General features: G+C 44.6%; 1 protein-coding gene and 1 long non-coding RNA gene across 3 annotated transcripts; one reads left to right on the top strand and one right to left on the bottom strand.

Annotated features, from left to right (window-relative positions):
* The first annotated feature begins 8,120 nt into the window (after nt 1–8,120).
* Nucleotides 8,121–9,853, top strand: LOC149982311 (uncharacterized). Its single transcript, XR_016497096.1, has 2 exons — nt 8,121–8,332; nt 9,018–9,853. It is a non-coding gene; the product is annotated as an uncharacterized LOC149982311 (long non-coding RNA).
* A 1,305-nt stretch (nt 9,854–11,158) lies between these two features.
* On the bottom strand, nt 11,159–19,114 carry LOC110527406 (complex I assembly factor TIMMDC1, mitochondrial). 2 transcript variants are annotated; one of them, XM_090240303.1, is made up of 4 exons: nt 19,060–19,114; nt 17,753–18,364; nt 11,659–11,832; nt 11,159–11,581 (listed from the first exon to the last, which is right to left on the bottom strand). In XM_090240303.1, exons 3-4 carry the CDS (start codon nt 11,802–11,804, stop codon nt 11,443–11,445), a joined length of 285 nt encoding a protein of 94 aa, XP_090096429.1. In that variant the 5' UTR covers nt 11,805–11,832; nt 17,753–18,364; nt 19,060–19,114; the 3' UTR covers nt 11,159–11,442. The 2 variants fall into 2 exon arrangements, with proteins under 2 accessions (XP_090096429.1, XP_036838724.1); XM_036982829.2 differs by lacking the exons at nt 17,753–18,364; nt 19,060–19,114 and having other exon boundaries at nt 11,659–15,804.
* Between the last annotated feature and the right edge of the window lie 265 nt (nt 19,115–19,379).

Genomic DNA, 19,379 nt, shown 5'->3' with positions numbered 1-19,379 from the left:
CTCTGGTCATTTACGAAGGTCGATCATCCAGCAGCCCCCCCCTCCTCTGTGGGATAGAGAGAGAGGCTTGATTTTATTGTATTTTTATTTATTAACCTTTATTTACCTAGGCAAGTCAGTTAAGAACAAATTGTTATTTACACTGCTCAAAAAAATAAAGGGAACACTTAAACAACACAATGTAACTCCAAGTCAATCACACATCTGTGAAATCAAACTGTCCACTTAGGAAGCAACACTGATTGACAATAAATTTCACATGCTGTTGTGCAAATGGAATAGACAACAGGTGGAAATTATAGGCAATTAGCAAGACACCCCCAATAAAGGAGTGGTTCTGTAGGTGGTGACCACAGACCACTTCTCAGTTCTATGCTTCCTGGCTGATGTTTTGGTCACTTTTGAATGCTGGCGGTGCTTTCACTCTAGTGGTAGCATGAGACGGAGTCTACAACCCACACAAGTGGCTCAGGTAGTGCAGCTCATCCAGGATGGCACATCAATGCGAGCTGTGGCAAGAAGGTTTGCTGTGTCTGTCAGCGTAGTGTCCAGAGCATGGAAGCGCTACCAGGAGACAGGCCAGTACATCAGGAGACGTGGAGGAGGCCGTAGGAGGGCAACAACCCAGCAGCAGGACCGCTACCTCCGCCTTTGTGCAAGGAAGGCCACTGCCAGAGCCCTGAAAAATGACCTCCAGCAGGCCACAAACGTGCATGTGTCTGCTCAAACGGTCAGAAACAGACTCCATGCGGGTGGTATGAGGGCCCGACGTCCACAGGTGGGGGTTGTGCTTACAGCCCAACACCGTGCAGGACGTTTGGCATTTGCCAGAGAACACCAAGATTGGCAAATTCGCCACTGGCGCCCTGTGCTCATCACAGATGAAAGCAGGTTCACACTGAGCACATGTGACAGACGTGACAGTCTGGAGACGCCGTGGAGAACGTTCTGCTGCCTGCAACATCCTCCATGACCAGTTGGTGTGGGGTGGCATTTCTTTGGGGAGCCGCACAGCCCTCCATGTGCTCGCCAGAGGTAGCCTGACTGCCATTAGGTACCGAGATGAGATCCTCAGACCCCTTGTGAGACCATATGCTGGTGCGGTTGGCCCTGGGTTCCTCTTAATGCAAGCCAATGCTAGACCTCATGTGGCTGGAGTGTGTCAGCAGTTCCTGCAAGAGGAAGGCATTGATGCTATGGACTGGCCCACCCGTTCCCCAGACCTGAATCCAATTGAGCACATCTGGGACATCATGTCTCATCATGCTTTAGTCCAGGTCTGGGAGGAGATCCCTCAGGAGACCATCCGCCACCTCATCAGGAGCATGCCCAGGCGTTGTAGGGAGGTCATACAGGCACGTGGAGGCCACACACACTACTGAGCCTCATTTTGACTTGTTTTAAGGACATTACATCAAAGTTGGATCAGCCTGTAGTGTGGTTTTCCACTTTAATTTTGAGTGTGACTCCAAATCCAGACCTCCATGGGTTGATAAATTTGATTTCCATTGATAATTTTTGTGTGATTTTGTTGTCAGCACATTCAACTATGTAAAGAAAAAAGTATTTAATAAGAATATTTGATTCATTCAGATCTAGGATGTGTTATTTTAGTGTTCCCTTTATTTTTTTGAGCAGTGTATAATGATGGCCTACCCTGGCCATACCCGGACGACACTGGGCCAATTGTGTGCCGCCCTATGGTACTCCCAATCACGGCCGGATGTGATTTAGCCTGGACTCGAACCAGGGACTGTAGTGTCACCTCTTGCACTGAGATGCAGTGCCTTAGACCGTTGCGCCACACTGTCACAATCTCGGCAGTCTGATCCTCACAGGATAGTCATCAAAGCAGCAATAGGCTACAGTCAAAGAGTTAGGAGATATGTAATCACAGGAATATGGAAATAAAATGATGGAATTAAAAGTTGGAGACGGATAGGCTACAATTACCAAAAGCCCACAGGTAGGCTGCTACTTAATATTCTAAATGGAGTTGTAACTGATTGTAACTGCGTAGGACAAGAAAGCTCATGCGGCCTCATTTAGTTTAGCTATCTTAACTAGATTCTCCCGGTTTGATGCAGTCAAGACCGGTAGGTACTGTGTAATCATATTGGATGATAAATAATCTTGCTATAGCAGCTATTAGTCTGATATAGTGCGAGTCGGCGTGGTTGGTTGCTGTCTCTCCCTCCCTCCTCCCCACTTACCGTGTCACTCGCTCACACTCACAGTAGCCTACACACACATCACAGGTGAGCTTTCTACCTCCTCACCCTCGCGCCTTATAAGCTCCGGGTAATAAAGTAGCTTAAAAATGTACTTTTCTGCTGCTTCCCTCGCTCGGATCGGGTCTGAATCCGACCAGGTCTAATTGGAATGGATTTTGTTGTCCTTGGGTCCGTTCGGAACTGGTCCAACTTTTTGGACCTTTGAAGGCCTCTAGTTCAGACCAAGAGCTGCCTAACAAATGATGCAGGGCATCTGATTGCTTTCTACGCAGAACACATGACAGCACCTCTTCAGCCGCCAGGCTTACCAATTCAGTAGCGATACATGCTTTCTATCAGAAGGCGCTGCAGGCACGCCTCGCCGCAAACTACGATGCTGAGACCATGAAAGAACTGTCTACAGTTACAGACCTACTCATCCAATGTCTTCGGGAGAATGCTCAGATGTTTGGGAAATCAAATCAAATCATTGGCAACACTGTGTTGAACGGCACCACCAATGGTTAGGGAAGTCCAAGCTCCCTGACAAAGAGAAGGTTCCACTCCTAGGTGTACCCATATCACCTGGCCAGACATTTGACCCAGCAGCGGCTCACCTCCTCCAAGTGTCTGAAGAAGACAAGGAAGCAAAGATGGTGCTTCAGCGCGTCATTCCAAAGCCTAGAATGCATCCGGCAGCAAACCATTACTCCCGTTCCAGGGCCCCAACTGGGATGCCGAGAAACCAGGCTCAGACTTGGGCTGTACCTGCTCAGGAGTGGAGGAACAGACACTCTCAGCCCTACCGACGAGGTGGAGCGCAGCATCGCCCAAGAAGCAGAGGTGTACCATGTGCAGCCGTGTCCCCTCTGCACCACAGCACGCTGAGCCTCGTTCCTGACAGGGCTGACTCTCTAGCGCAACATAATTTCCTTGAGCACCACCTTTCCAGCTGGAAAAGGTCAACAGCCAACAAATGGGTGTTATGCACTCTAACACAAGGTTACGCACTACAATTGTCAGTGACCCCTACACTTCAGGGGTGTCTTGAAAACAACAGCTCGCCACCCTGCTGAAAAGCAAACTCACTGCTCAGAAATGCATTTCCTCCTGGAAAAGCATGCAATCACAGAGGTAGAACCAGAGCAACAAAACTGCAGGTTCTACACAAATCTATTTTCTGGTGCCAAAAAAGGGCAGAGCCCTCATTCTGATCCTGGCCCAAAGGTGTCTGAATCATAATCGTTCAGCACTTCCATTGAAAATGCTGCTAATCAAAACCATCCTTCAGTCAGTAAAACCAGGTGATTGGTTCACCACAGTGGACCTGAAAGACGCATACTTTCATATCTCATTCCAGCTGCACACAGAAAATACCTGAGATTTGCCTTCGAAAAATAGTGTTTTCAGTTATTTCACTCGCCCCTCTGCTTGACACTGTACACTCAAATCATGTGAGCAACACTCTCTCCAGAAAGAGTGGTGTCGTTGCCAAATTGCCTTTCAACATTCAAACTGAGAAAACAGGTGACAGTGCTAGAGAGTCACAGGCTCCTAGGCCTCCTAGCTGCTGCAGTCCATGTTGTACCGTTGGGCTTGCTCCAAACAGTCACCTCCCTACAGGGATGAGGAACAGCCTTGAACTAGTCAGGGGTCTATGATGTATGGTCAGCACCATAGACAACACCTCACATCAACGTACTGGAGCTCAATGCGGTTCACCGTGCACTCCGTCACTTCCTCCCAGTACTATAGGACAACCGTGGTTGCACACATCAACCACCAGGGCGGACTGAGGTCTATAGCACTGCAGCAGGTACTAATGGAGCTACTGCTTTGGGCAAACAGACACCTTACATTCCTCAGAACAATACACCTGCCGGGTGTGGAGAATCAGGCAGCATACCTTCTCTCTAGTGGAGGCCCTTATCCTTCATCCTGGTGGATACAGTGGGCTGCTGGAAGAGTTTCCAACAATTCTCTTGCTCCGTCAAGGTCTTGAGGAAGATCAGTCTCGAGAGCACGTCAGTTCTACTTGTTGATCCACATTGGCCACAGCATCACTGGTTTTCAGACCTTGTACAGCTGACAACCTCCCAACCATGGGATTCCCCTCTTCGAAAGGACCTCAGCATACTAAAGTTGTGGGTGTGGCCCCTGAACGTGACTGCCTTGTAGCTGCAGGGTTGCCCTCCTTTGTAATTGATACAGTTCAGGCAGAACCTCTATGCTGGAAAGTGGAATTTGTTCTGTAATTGGACTTTTCTCCAGTAGCTTATGTCTGCAGGGAAGTCCCCATCTATACTGAAGTGTTGATCCCATGTCTCATGAGCAGAAATAAAAGTTCCCAGAAATGTTCCATACGCACAAAAAGCTTTGTTTCTCTCACATTTTGTGCACAAATTATTTTGCATCCCTGTTAGTGAGCATTTCTCCTTTGCCAAGATAATCCATCTACCTGACAGGTGTGGCATATCAAGAAGCTGATTAAACAGCATGATCATTACACAGGTATACCTTGTTCTGGGGACAATAAAATACCACTCTTAAATGTGCAGTTTTGTCACACAGCACAATGCCACAGATGTCTCAAGTTTTGAGGGCGCACGCACCTGGCATGTTGACTACAGGAATGTTCACCGGAGCTGTTGCCAGAGAATTTAATGTTCATGTATCTACCATAAACAGCCTCCAACGTTGTTTTAGAGAATTTGGCAGTATGTCGAACTGGCCTTAAAACCACATGTAACCATGCCAACCAGGACCTCTACATCCAGCTTCTTCATCTGTAAGATAATCTGAGACAAGCCACCCGGACGGTTGATGAAACTGAGGAGTATTTCTATCTGTAATAAAGCCCCTGCTCAGTCATGTGAAATCCATAGATTAGGGCCTAATGAATGTTTTTTAATTGACTGATTTCCTGATATGAACTCAGTAAAATCGTTGAAATTGTTGCATGTTGCGTTTATATTTTTGTTCAGTATACATTAAAAGTGTATATGGCAGCCATCTTTATGGGTCATGGCCAGATTGCAGGTGCATCAGAGGCATTCTAGAATTACAATTAATTAAAGGTGCCCACAGGCTACGGCCCTCCAACGCTCCTTCAATACCCTCATGGGCGTTAGATGTTGTCCCACGATCACTTATGAGCCCACCATTTGAGCCCCTGGCTTCACTTGAGCTATACTACATGACCAAAAGTATGTGGCCACCTGCTGGTTAAACATTTTATTCCAAAATCATGGGCATTAAAATGGAGTTGGTCCACCCTTTGCTGATATAACAGCCTCCACTGTTCTGGGAAGGCTTTCCACTAGATGTTGGAACATTACTGCGGGGACTTGCTTCCATTCAGCCACAAGAGCATTAGTGAGGCCGGGCACTGATGTTGGACGATTAGGCATGGCTCGCAGTCATCGTTCCAATTGATCCCAAAGGTCAATGGGGTTGAGGTCAGGGTTCTGTGCAGGACAGTCAAGTTCTTCCAAACCGATCTTGACAAACCATTTCTGTATGGAACTCACTTTGTGCATGAGGGCATTGTCAAGCAGAAACAGGAAAGGGCCTTTCCCAAACTGTTGCCACAAAGTTGGAAGCATAGGATCGTCTAGAATGTCATTGTATGCTGTAACTTTAGGATTTCCCTTCAATGGAACTAAAGGGCCTAGCCCAAACCATGAAAAATAGCCCCAGAACATTATTCCTCCAACACCAGACTTTACAGTTGGCACTATGCATTGGAGCAGGTAGCGTTCTCCCGCCAGATGGTGAAGCGTGATTCATCACTCCAGAGTCCAATGGCAGCGAGCTTTACACCACTCCAGCCGAAGCTTGGCATTGTGCATGGTGATCTTAGACTTGTGTGTGGCTGCTCAGCCATGGAAACCCATTTCATGCAGCTCCCAACCAACAGTTTGTGTTCTGATGTTGCTTCCAGAGGCAGTTTGGAACTCGGTAGTGTGTTGCAACCGAGCACAGAAGATTTTTACTTCAGCACTCGGCGGTCCAGTTCTGTCAGCTTGTGTGGCCTACCACATTGCCATTGCCATTGTTGCTTCTAGACATTTCCACTTCACAATAACAGCACTTACAGTTGACAGGGGCAGCTCTAGCAGGGTAGAAATTTGACAAACTGACTGTTGGAAAGGGGTATCCTATGATGATGCCACATTGAAAGTCACTGAGCTCTTCAGTAAGACTATTCTACTGCCAATGTTTGTCTATGGAGATTGCACGGCTTTGTGCTCGATCTTATACACCTCTCAGTAACGAAATAGCCGAAACCACTCATTTGAAGGGGTGTCCACATAATTTTGTATATATGGTGTATGTGAGCTCTCAGTCAATTGGCAACTGTTTCAGCCTATCGTGTTGGAGAATTACATGCTCTTTCTACCCATCCTTCCAGCCTCACTTCAGCAGAACATGGCTCTAAGGCAGTGCTTCTGCCAAATCTAGCAAATCTAAGGTGCTTTCATCGTCACATGCTAACCAGCCCTTAATCATAGAAGCATTTCACCTGCCTCCTCACAAGAGTCATGAGTTGCATATCCTTTGCCCAGTTAGGGAACTGACTGCCTATCTTGCTGCAACAAGAACTGTTTGTCAAACGGAACAGTTTTTTGTGTGTTAATGGGGAGAACACCAAAGGTTGCACTGTTTAGAAGCAGAGACTGGTACATTGGATTACCAATGCAGTGTCAAAATTATACGCTGCAATAGGTACACCAAGCCCAGACAGCGTGGAAGCACACTCCACCAGGGGTATGGTCACGTCATCGGCCCTGTTCAGAAGGGCCTCCCTGGACTCTATCTGTGCTGATGCAAGTTGGGAAACACCCATGACTTTCATGAGGTACTACACACTCAATGTTATGCCCAGAAAAGTGAGCGCACCGTGAACCTTGTACATACTTACTTATCAACCATCAGTAAGATGGATGTTCTAAACAGTGACCTTCCACTCTTGGTGCTGTTGCACCCAGTCGAAGCCTCATGTTTTAAGTTCTAGCTTTCAGCTTGCTTGTCTATAAGGTTGTAAATCACAGTTGAAAGTCTGTGTTACCCTGTTGGGTAATTATATTTTGCTGCATCCTGTGTGGATACAAGTATGTCCCTTGGACTCATCTGGACTAAGTTAAATGGGGGGTTATCCCACTCTGTTGTCCGAAAGAACTCTTTGGTACCACCTCTCCCATAGGTTGTTTGGTGACATGTTGCGAAAACGAAAGAGAACGTTACGGATGTAACCTTGGTTCTCAGAGTAGAGTAACAGGTCGCTAAGCTTTCATGTCTTTCCACTTTCCGCCACACCGCCTTTTATAATGACAGGTCATGTGAGTACAGTAAGGGTGTGGAGTGACTGTACAATGGTTGGTTCTAATCCTGAATGCTGATTGGTTAAAACCGCATTCCAGTCGGTGTCTATTTCACAAGTTACCACCGGCTAAATCTATGACGTTGAAATGCCTATTTACTCTGTTCCATCTCACTGCACAATCCACTGTCTCATCCACCCTGCCAGGAAATGTATAAACTTGACCTCCACTATAAAAAACATAGACATTATCTCCCTTTTCTTTTATAGACTAGAATTTGGTTTTCAACAGCAGAGACTTGTATAAACCTTGCTGTCTGTCTCTCTGACCTTTTCAATATTGTTTCAATGTTGAATTGCGATCTCCACCGCCCCACATAAAATTAACACATCAGAACGACACTGACAGCATATTGTTCTCCGACAGTTTTATGGATATGTACGAAATGGGAAGGGGGAGCAGTACAGCATATGTAGTTACCTGGCACTCCGGAGTGGGCTCAACCGGTTTCTAAACAACCCACCCATCGGTAGCAGCTGGGGCCTTATGCAGGACACTGAATTTACCACCTCGTGTATTTCAGGGAAACATCAAACTGCTAATACGACAAGGAAAATATATCACAATCAGCCACCCTCCCTTCACTGATAAGGACATGGCCCAGCTCCAAAACTCCCAGGCTCTGAATCCCGGTACACCAAGGGGTCTGGTCCAGAAAGTGTGGTTCGACCTCCAGTTACATCTGGGTTGAAGAGTAAAAGACGGGAACAGACAACTAAAGCCCAACGGACTAAGGTAAGTTGTTCATAACCTGTTTGTTATTTCTAAGTTGCACTCGTAATTAGGCTACTGAAAAACAATGCATTCTCTCAGATACGCCACTCTCGCATATAACGAGGCCATAAAGAATCATCTGGACCCAAGGGAGACACCGGTGCCAATATATCCAACAAACACCGGCCTCTCGGGCATTATAACTTAAGTCAGCTGTGGTGGATAACAACGTGAATGTATGCTTTCATTTATTGAAATCAGCTCAAATGAATATCATGAATTGTCTTTATTTTGTCTGAATAGTAAATAAGAACGTTGCCAGTATGGCATTTAGAACGAACGACTGGGTCGCTCGCGTCCACAGAACAAAAAGAACAAAGCAACCCTAGATTTGTGTCAGGACTATATCTTGTGGAAAGATGAAATAGTACGAATAAATGTATCAAAATAACTTTTTTAATTAAAATATGTCGATCATTATTTCCCTAAGTTGGTAACCCGTTGTAAAAAAAAACAGTGATAATGCCCTAGAAGCTGACATTATCACTTAAACTTTTGATATGTCTCAGCCTCCAGTATTTATGCTGCAGTAGTTTGTGTCGGGGGGCTATGGTCAGTTTGTTATATCTGGAGTACTTCTCCTGTCCTATTCGGTGTCCTGTGTGAATTTAAGTGTGCTCTCTCTAATTCTCTCTTTCTCTCTCAGAGGACCTGAGCCCTAGGACCATGCCTCAGGACTACCTGAAATGATGACTCCTTGCTGTCCCCAGTCCACCTGGCCGTGCTGCTGCTCCAGTTTCAACTGTTCTGCTTTATTATTATTGAACCATGCTGGTCATTTATGAACATTTGAACATCTTGGCCATGTTCTGTTATAATCTCCACCCGGCACAGCCAGAAGAGGACTGGCCACCCCTCATAGCCTGGTTCCTCTCTAGGTTTCTTCCTAGGTTTTGGCCTTTCTAGGGAGTTGTTCCTAGCCACCGTGCTCCTACACCTGCATTGCTTGCTGTTTGGGGTTTTAGGCTGGGTTTCTGTACAGCACTTTGAGATATCAGCTGATGTACGAAGGGCTATATAAATACATTTAATATTAAGCGTTTCAATCACATCGCGTGAAGGAGTTCCCATAAATCGCTTGACGACAGACTACTCAGAGAACCAAGGCTACATCCGTAACCCAACGTTATGTTAGCGGGCACATGGCGATGTCAATATTGATGCAGTGAGACAAGGAACTGACAGTGGTGAGGTTTTCAACTGCACAAAATTGGTTGGTTTTCATTTGCATTTTCTCACGTTACCTCTGAGGTTGCTTTTCTATAGACACCTACCTTTCCAATGTTATTTCCGGTGCAGTGGGAATCCCATTAGCTTTGACAGCTTTACATACACACTGTAGGCGTAGAGATGTTATACAATCGATGCAAATGTACAGCAGTATGAATTGTTTTGGTAAAATGTTTTAAAAGCATGTCATAATTTTGTCTAAAACACGCTGCTCAGTGCCCTGAAAATAAATTCCATACATTCCTAATGCCATTCCAATCCAATTATTTAAATTGGACTGTAGGCTAGCCTTCAGCTGGGAGGTGAAGAGGAATGTATTTCTTTAGTAATAGCTCCGTGGAACAAAAGGAGACAGACACTATTGCGTTGCATTTCAACAAAAACGAATTTGCATAATAACGCTTACATCACTTGTTGATCTGAGGAGATTCCCTCTGATAGGACATGAAATGTGATTCATTCAAATGGAGCAGCAGGTAGTGGTTAGTGTTTGCTTGTGACTGAAAGGTTGCGAGATCGAATCCCAGAGCTGACGTGGTACAAAATCTGTCGTTCTGCCACTGAACAAGGCAGTTAACCCACTGTTCCTATGCCGTCCCGTCATTGAAAATAAGAATTTGTTCTTAACTGACTTGCCTAGTTAAAAAAAAAATCATAACTTAATGACACACTAAAGCACATAGCTGTCACTGACCAAACCTTTAAAGTTTAATTAGAATGTTAGCTGTGGCTATATGTTGTCAGTCTGAGCCCCAGCTGTTACTGTGCCACATCTTGTTTACAGCAGGGGCAGAGGCTATGGTTGACCTAGTTGCTGCTGACAAGCCTAGGGGCCAACATCACAGACATGGAAACACACACACAGATTGTAATTCAATTTGTATGTTTCTAGACACACGCTCCACTGTGATTAAGAAAGAATGAAGCAGGTCAATTCCATGCTAACAGAATGCTGAGACTCTGATTTTTCAATTCTAAATGTTTAACATTTTTACAAAAACACATTTACTTGAACAGTGCAGATGCAAAGTTTGGTAACGGAAGGACGGCACAAACCATTCTTCTGTTAACAAACTTTGAATTTGCACTGTTCTTCAAATGTTTTTGTAAATTGTTCAATGGAAATTGTTAAGTCGTCCTTGTGCATAGAGTTTTATGGTTTAACTTTGCAATCATTGGTTTTTGTTTGGCATACCGTGGAATTGCCTAGCAGTCGGTTGCTTGATCATTTATCTGAACATAATGGCAATGTGATTGTCTTAACCTATACACTGGGCAGCAGGCAGCCTAGCGGTTAAGAGCGTTGGGATAGTAGCCAAAAGGTCGCTGGTTTGAATCCCGAGCTGACTAAGTGAAAAATCTGTTGATGTGTTCTTGAGCAAGACACAACCCTAAGTTGCTCTGGATAAGGGCGTCTAGCTAAATTACTAAAATGTAGTGCTTTTCCTCAAAGTTCTTCTGAATAATGGGACCACAACTTCAGACCCACTGGCTCTCAGCCTCATGTACTTTGCACACAATGTCATGACTAATGCAGTGAATTTCAGACCTGAAGATACTGTGTCATTATTGGCATTTATATTAAATATGTTGGAAATCATTTAAAAGTTCCAGACAAAGCGATTACATTTACAGTATAAATCATAATACAGCATCAATACATATTTTGTTGAGCGAATAAGTAGGTCCCCTTTTCCATTCAACAGGAGTAAACAGAACAGAGTAGTCAACATCAAAAGAAACCAGTATGTCCTCAGGGGTGAGGAAAGTCCCACCCACCATTGTCTGTCTGTGAGGATGGCTATGATTGGTATGAGTATTTCAGCTGCTGTCATTGGCTGTCAGTCTTGGGCCACGGACTCGTTCCATGGTAAACTGAGCAGCTCCTGGATCTTCTGTATGTCCTTGTCTACATCCTGGATCCGCCCACTGCTGCTCAAATCACCAATCAGGTCATCCGTCAACTGCAAACGGGCACTCCTTGAGGGTGTAGGAAAAAGTGAGTGAATACTAGGAGTAAAAAAGTGTGTGTGTGTTTTGATGCCCATGGAATGTACCATTCTGCCAGTTTTAGTTCATACAGCTCTCTGCGCTCCCTCCTCCTCTCCCGTACTGTTTCTCCTGCCAATCCCTGCATGGTACTGATCAGAGCTCCAGCCAATCCCTGCATGGCGATGATCAGAGCTCCAGCCAATCCCTGCATGGCGATGATCAGAGCTCCTGCCGGCACCCTGACAAGAGATGACATGAGCCGAGCTGACATCACCTTCATTCCAACATGTCAATGTTCTGCGTCACATTAAATTCTGTCACTGTGGCTGTCACTTACTCTCAGTAACCATCAGACTGTTATACAATATAGAGAATTTGGCCAACTTTAGAGATGGACGCCATGTTGCTACCTCTCTGAGCATTTCACCCGATATCAACTGCAGTTCTCATTCCAACCCCCCTAAACTCAGTTTAGCATGAAGAGCTGTGGTGGCTGTCACTCACTTAGTAACCCGCCCCGCCCCTATCACCTCATCCACGTGTCAGGACTATGAGGGAGGTAGGGGCAGACATTTGGAGCGTGATGTGTTATCTGATTAGCTGCCTGCTTTCATCCCCCCACGTTGCACCTGGCTGAGGCTGTGGGTGCTCCCGGGACTGTTTGCACACATCAAAACACACAGTCCAGGTGGCTGGGCACTGAGGCAGACACGAACAGCGCTCTGCTTCGCTCTGGAGACACAGCAACATGGATGCTGGATCACATACACCCAGTCCATTACTACTCTAAAAACCTTCACTGACACATTAGATATACATACAAATCAAAAGGGGAAGAAAGGCAGGAGAGGAAAAAGAGGGAGAAGACAGGTGAAGAGGAGAGGACAGAAGGGACTAGTGCAGCAGAGATAGAGGGAGCTGGATAGAGATGAAACGCTGGAGTAACAATGGGGTGGTAAAAATAGAGGGGCAGCTGCTGCCTTGGCCTCCCTCCCTGCTCTTCTGCCCAAAACACAACCCTCTGCAACGCACATGAGTCCCTCTGGCACCCAGCGCATGGTTAGGGGGAGGGAGGGGGGCAGCTGGGTAGCAGAGGGGTTGCAGGGAGGGGGCGCAGCTGGCAGCCAGAGACTTGCTTCTCAAATTCTTCAGGCTTCATAGTTCATATTTTACCATAGTCCGGGCTTGCCATGTATGTAGTATCTGGCTCCCTCAAATTGCTCCTCAAACCTCTTCACTGTAAACACTATTAGTCCAGGTAACCACTTCGTTCAAAACCAGCCCGTTATTTTGCCACTGAAAACCCTTATATCATATCCCACCCCATGGTTGCTCCTGTGGCCGTGCCTGCCACCAGTCCCCAGAGACTCAGGTTCAGCCTGAATAGGCCTCCTGTCACAGCTGCTCAAACCCACACAGGCAGGACTGTCATACTCACACATTTACAAAATCACACTTACCAAGTGCCTTCAGAAAGTATTCATACCCTTGACTTATTCTACATTGTGTTACAGCCTGAATTCAAAAGAAAAAATGTTCACCCATCTAAACACAAGTGAAAACATGTTTTTAGGAATTAGCAAAATGTATTGAAAATGAAATACAGAAATGTCTCATTTACATAAGTATTCACACTCGAGTTAATACTTTGTAGAAGCACCTTTGGTGGGGATACAGCTTTGAGTCGTCTTGGGTATGTCTATCAGCTTTGCACATCTGGATTTGGGGATTATTTCAACCTGTTAAGTGAGATGGGGAGCGGTGGTGTATTTCCACAGATTTTCAATGGGATTCTGGGCCACTCAAGGACTTTCACAGTCTTGTTCTGAAGCCATTCCAGCGTTGCTTTAGCTGTATGCTTGGGGTCATTGTCCTGTTGGAACGTAAATCTTTGCCCCAGTCTAAGGTTGTTTGCAATGAAGCAGGTTGTCATTAATTATTTGCCTGTATTTGTCTCCATTAATTGTTCCCTCTGTCCTTACCAGTCTCCCAGTCCATGCCACTGAAAAGCATCCCCATAGCATGATGCTGCCACTACCATGCTTTACGGTAGGGATTGTGTTAGATGGGTGATGAGCTGTGCCTGGTTTTCTCCAGACATAGCGCTTTCCATTCAGGCCAAATCATCAGACTACAGAATCTTTTGAGTCTTTCACGTGCATTTTGGCAAACTCCAGGCGTGCTGTCATGTGCCTTTTTCTCAGGAGTGGCTTCCGTCAGGCCACTCTCCCATAAAGCCCGGATTTCCCAATGATGGTGACCACTGTGATCTTGGAAAATTTCAACACTAGAAATTGTTTTTATACCCTTCCCCAGATATATGCCTCCTCACAATTCTCTCTCAAATATTTACTGTTATGCACTGTCAACTGTGGGACTTTATATAGACAAGTGTGTTTCTTTCTAAATCATGTCCAAACAATTCAATTGGCCACAGGTGGACTCCAATCAAGTTGTGGTGACATGTCAAGGATGATCAAAGGAAATTGTATGCACCTGAGCTCAATTTGGAGTGTCATAGCAAATGGGCTTGAATACTTATGTAAATTAGATATGTTTTTCATTTTCAACAAATTTGCTGAAATATCTTAAAGCATGTTTTCACTTTTTCCATTATGGGGTATTGTGTGTAGATGGGTGACAAATATATTTAATCCATTTTGAATTCAGGCTGTAACATAAAAACATGTAGAATAATTCAAGGGGTATGAATTCTTTCTACCCTGTAGGAAAAGTATATTCATTATCAGCGTTTTCTTATCTAATAAATTATATCATAATTAACAGTATATATCAACAATTATTTCACTAGGACCCATTTATATTAAAACACTATCGCAATGACATTTTCATAAATCACAAGACTCATATACAGTGCCTTCGGAAAGTATTCAGACCCCTTGACTTTTTCCACATTACACCCTTGTCTTAAAGTGGATTAAATAAATAAAAAACCTTCAGCAATCTACACACAATACCCCCTAATGACGAAGCAAAAATTGTTTTGCAAATGTATTAAAAATAAAAAACAGAAATACCTTATTTACATAAGTATTCAGACCCTTTGCTATGAGAATCAAAATTTAGCTCAGGTGCATCCTATTTCCATTGATCATCCTTGAGATGTTTCTACAACTTGATTGGACTTGGGCCGGCGGCAAGTAGCCTAGTGGTTAGAGCATTGGACTAGTAACCGAAAGGTTGCAAGATCGAATACCGAGCAGACAAGCTAAAAATCTGTCGTTCTGCCCCTGAACAAGGCAGTTAATTCAATTGATTGGACATGATTTGGAAAGGCACACACTATATAATGTCCCACAGTTGAAAGTGCATGTCAGAGCAAAGACCAAGCCGTGAGGTCACTGACAGAGCTCTACAGTTCCTCTGTGGAGATGGGATAACCTTTCAGAAGGACAGCCATTTCTCTCACTCCTCAGTAAAAGGCACATGACAGCCCACTTGGAGACAAGACAAAAAAAACAAGATTCTCTAGTCTGATGAAACTAGGATTAAACTCTTTGGCCTGAATGCCAAGCGTCATGTCTGGAGGAAACCTGAGTAAAGCATGGTGGGGATGTTTTTCAGCGGCAGGGACTGGGAGACTAGTCAGGATTGAGGGAAAGATGAATCCTTGATGAAAACCTGCTCCAGAGCGCTCAGTACCTCAGACTGGGGCAAAGTTTCACCTTCCAACAGCACTGCCTGGTATGGCAACTGCTCGGCCTCCGACCTCAAGGGAATACAGAGGATAGTGCGAACGGCCCAGTACATCACTGGGGCCAAGCTTCCTGCCATCCAGGACCTCTATACCAGGCAGTATCAGAGGAAGGCCCTAAAAATTGTCAAAGAATCCAGCCACCCTAGTCATAGACTGTTCTCTCTGCAACCGGGCGGTAAATGTTACCGGAGCGCCAAGTCTAGGAGACTCCCGAACATCTAATCAAATGCCCAGACTATTTGCCCCCCTTTTACACCGCTGCTACTCTTGGTTGTTATCGTCTATGCATAGTCACTTTAAAAACTCTACCTACATGTACATATTAACGGTACCCGGTACAGAGTCAAGGTCTCGCTATTGTTATTTTACTGCTGCTCTTTAATTATTTGTTACTTTTATTTCTTATTCTTAACCATTTTATTTTTTTTAACTGCATTGTTGGTTAGGTGCTCGTAAGTAAGCATTTCACTGTAAGTTTGTATTCGGCGCATGTGACAAATAAAATTGGATTTGAAGACAACGCAGGAGTGGCTTAGAGCCCGGACTTGAACCCGATCGATCATACATCTCTGGAGAGACCTGAAAATAGCTGTGCAGCAACGTTCCCCATCCAACCTGACAGAACTCCCCAAATACAGGTGTGCCAAGCTTGTAGCATCATACCCAAGAAGACTCAAGGCTGTAATCGCTTCAACAAAGTTCTCAGTAAAGGGTCTGAATACTAATGTAAATGTGATATTTCTGGTTTTGCTTTGTCACTATGGGTTATTGTGTGTAGATTGATGAGGGAAAAAAACGATTTATTACATTTTTGAATTAGGCTGTAAGGTAACAAAATGTGGAAAAAGTGAAGGGGTCTGAATACTTTCCGAAGGCACTGTATACAGTACCAGTCAGAAGTTGACACCTACTCATTCAAGGGTTTTTCTTTATTTTTACATTGTAGAATAATAGTGAAGACATCGAAACTATGAAATAACACATATGGAATCATGTAGTAACCAAAAAAAGTGTTAACCAAACCAAAATATATTTTGATAAAAATATGGCCACCCTTTGCCTTGATGACAGCTTTGTACACTCTTGGCATTCCCTCAACCAGCTTCATGAGGTAGTCACTTGAAATGCATTTCAATTAACAGGTGTGCCTTGTTAAGTTAATTTGAGGAATTTCTTTCCTTTTTAGTGCGTTTGAGCCAATCAGTTGTGTTGTGACAAGGTAGGGGTGGTATACAGAAGATAGCCCTGTTTGGTAAAAGACCAAGTCCATATTATGTCAAGTACAGCTCAAATAAGCAAAGAGAAACAACAGTCCATCATTACTTTAAGACATGAAAGTCAATCAATGTGGAAAATTTCAAGAACTTTTAAAGTTTCTTCAAGTGCAGTCGCAAAAAACATCAAGCGCTATGATGAAACTGGCTCTCAGGAAAGGAAGACCCGTCACAGGAAAGGAAGACCCAGAGTTACCTCTGCTGCAGAGGATAAGTTCATTAGAGTTACCAGCCTCAGAAATCACAGCCCAAATAAACTGAGTTCAAGTAACAGATACATCTCAACAACAATTGTTCAGAGGAGACTGCGTGAATCAGGCCTTCATGGTCTAATTTCTGCAAAGAAACCACTACTAAAAGGACACCAATAATAAGAAGAGACTTGCTTGGGCCAAGAAACATGAGCAATGGACATTAGATCGGTGGAAAATGTGAGATTTTTGGTTCCAACTGCCGTGTCTTTGTGAGAAGCAGAGTAGGTGAACAAATGATTGCCGCATTTGTAGTTCCCACCATGAAGCATGGAGGAGGTGTGATGGTGTGCTTTGCTGGTGACACTGTCGGGTGATTTATTTAGAATTCAAGGCACACGTAACCAGCATGGCTACCACAGCATTCTTCCACGATACACTATCCCACTATCATTTGTTTTTCAAAAGGACAATGACCCAACACACCTCCAGGCTGTGTAAGGGCTATTTGACCAAGAAGGAGAGTGATGGAGTGCTGCATCAGATGACCTGGCCTCCACAATCACCCGACCTCAACCCAATTGAGATGGTTTGGGATGAGTTGGACCACAGAGTGAAGGAAAAGCAGCCAACAAGTGCTCAGCATATGTGGGAACTCCTTCAAGACTGTTGGAAAAGCATTCCTCATGAAGCTGGTTGTGTGTGCAAAGCATTCATCAAGGCAAAGGGTGGCTACTTTTAACACTTTTTTTGGGTTACTATATGATTCCATATGTGTTATTTAATAGTTTTGCTGTCTTCACTATTATTCTACAATGTAGAAAATAGTAAAAATAAAGAAAAACCCTTGAATGAGTAGGTGTGTCCAAACTTTTGACTGGTACTCTATGGCTTATGAATTATTACTGTAAAGTAATTGAATAAGTGTGGGCGTGTCTAATACATTGAGGCATCCTCTCCATTTGAAGTAACTCACCTCCTGCGTAGAGGCTGAGGGTATACTTGTCTCTGCACAGAGACAGGCCTGTGCTCACAGTGCTGACAGAACACACACACACAGCGAGAGAATCAACCAATGTCAATCAGCTCAGGAGAACAAACTAATATAGTGGCCACATAGGAAAGAGTCCCATAGCCATGTAGTCATTGTTTACTTGAATAATGTGACGAAGGCTGTTACTCTCCAGCTCCACCTCCAGCCGTACGGCACAAAGCCCCGGATGGCTGCATTATGGGCAGAACGCTGGGGGAGACACAAACAATAGGAGAGAGGCGTCACGGTCATAAATTACTCCCTGCCGAAGAGATCCTGGATGCAGTCCCATCCAGTGTCTGGGAACTCTGGCTTGCCCATGAGGCTGGGCAGAGGGGAGGGGATCTGTACCGGGGCAGGCGTCACACTGTCAGCTGCATGGACCCTGGGGAGGAGGCGGCCCAGGGAGGGCATGGCTAGCTGGAGACCCCGCAGTGGTCCGGTGCAGAGGGTGCCCTGGGGGGGCCGAGGCTGCCTGCTGACATGGGGCTGGGGACACCCAGGGCCGTTCAGGAGGATGCATCATGAACGCTTCACCAGCAATGGGAGCTGGATCTGAGAACACATGGCCAGGAGCTAGGATGTTACAGCTAATCCTTCTGCTAAATAAATGCCTTTTGGGCAGATGAAGAGAGAGCAAATGTACAAAATACATACACAGTGCAACAGCTGTTTTAATACCGCATCTGACATTGCATTGTCATTGTTGATATATGCCTATTATGTACTGTATGAAGTAGAGTGCGCAATATTCTAAAATAGAATACCTACTGTACATTTTCAGGGTTGGTATTTATTGTTATGGAACTTTAACACTTGCTGGAACATTGACAAATAATGTCTATACTGGTTGGAAGTGACATATGGGTCAACAGCACCCAAGCCAAGGTAAAGGTGACCACTTACGTTGTGTAGCTATCGTATGAAGCAGACTGAACGACACTCGATACAATGTTACGTTTGCATTCAAGTGGAGCAGGTGAGGTGACACGGTTACCAAAGACGGTACATGTCTTCACCATAACTTCACGTTCTCAAAGCATCTTGTTCCATGCGAAGCAGCAGCGAGATAAGGGGGGCTTCATCATGCTGTGTAAACTGTTCAGCAGTTCCGTGCTTTATGAAGCAGTCTATTATTTGTCTAACGTAGTTAATCATTGTTATATCACAGACTACGTTTGAACGGTTAAATTGTTTACCGAGTATTTACCTATTTAATCTGAAATGTCCTTGTATTTTGTTTTTCCTACCTGCTTCTGCTTTCCACCGGCACACCGCTGAACTGCTAGCTGGTAAATTGAAGATATCTAGTTGGAGAGCACCCCCTTCAGGTGGAGGACCAAACATACACATTATAGGGAGACCATTCTGAATTTACTTGAGATTTGAATGGTTTATTAGAGGTAAAAATGATACATTCGATATAAAATAATATTGCATCATATCATAACATTGTCAATGTGTTTCATGCCAAACATTACTGTTAATTAAAGGCCAACAGACAAACCAAAACCATTCCACTGATTTTGCAGGTGAAGATCACGTCATACGTTTTGACCACAAGCTGAAC

This window comes from Oncorhynchus mykiss, chromosome 7 (assembly GCF_057628025.1).
Source record: "Oncorhynchus mykiss isolate SJ-2025 chromosome 7, ASM5762802v1, whole genome shotgun sequence".
Lineage (NCBI taxonomy): Eukaryota > Metazoa > Chordata > Actinopteri > Salmoniformes > Salmonidae > Oncorhynchus > Oncorhynchus mykiss.
Note: the sequence above shows the minus strand (reverse complement) of the source record. Positions and strands in the feature narration are given on the sequence as shown.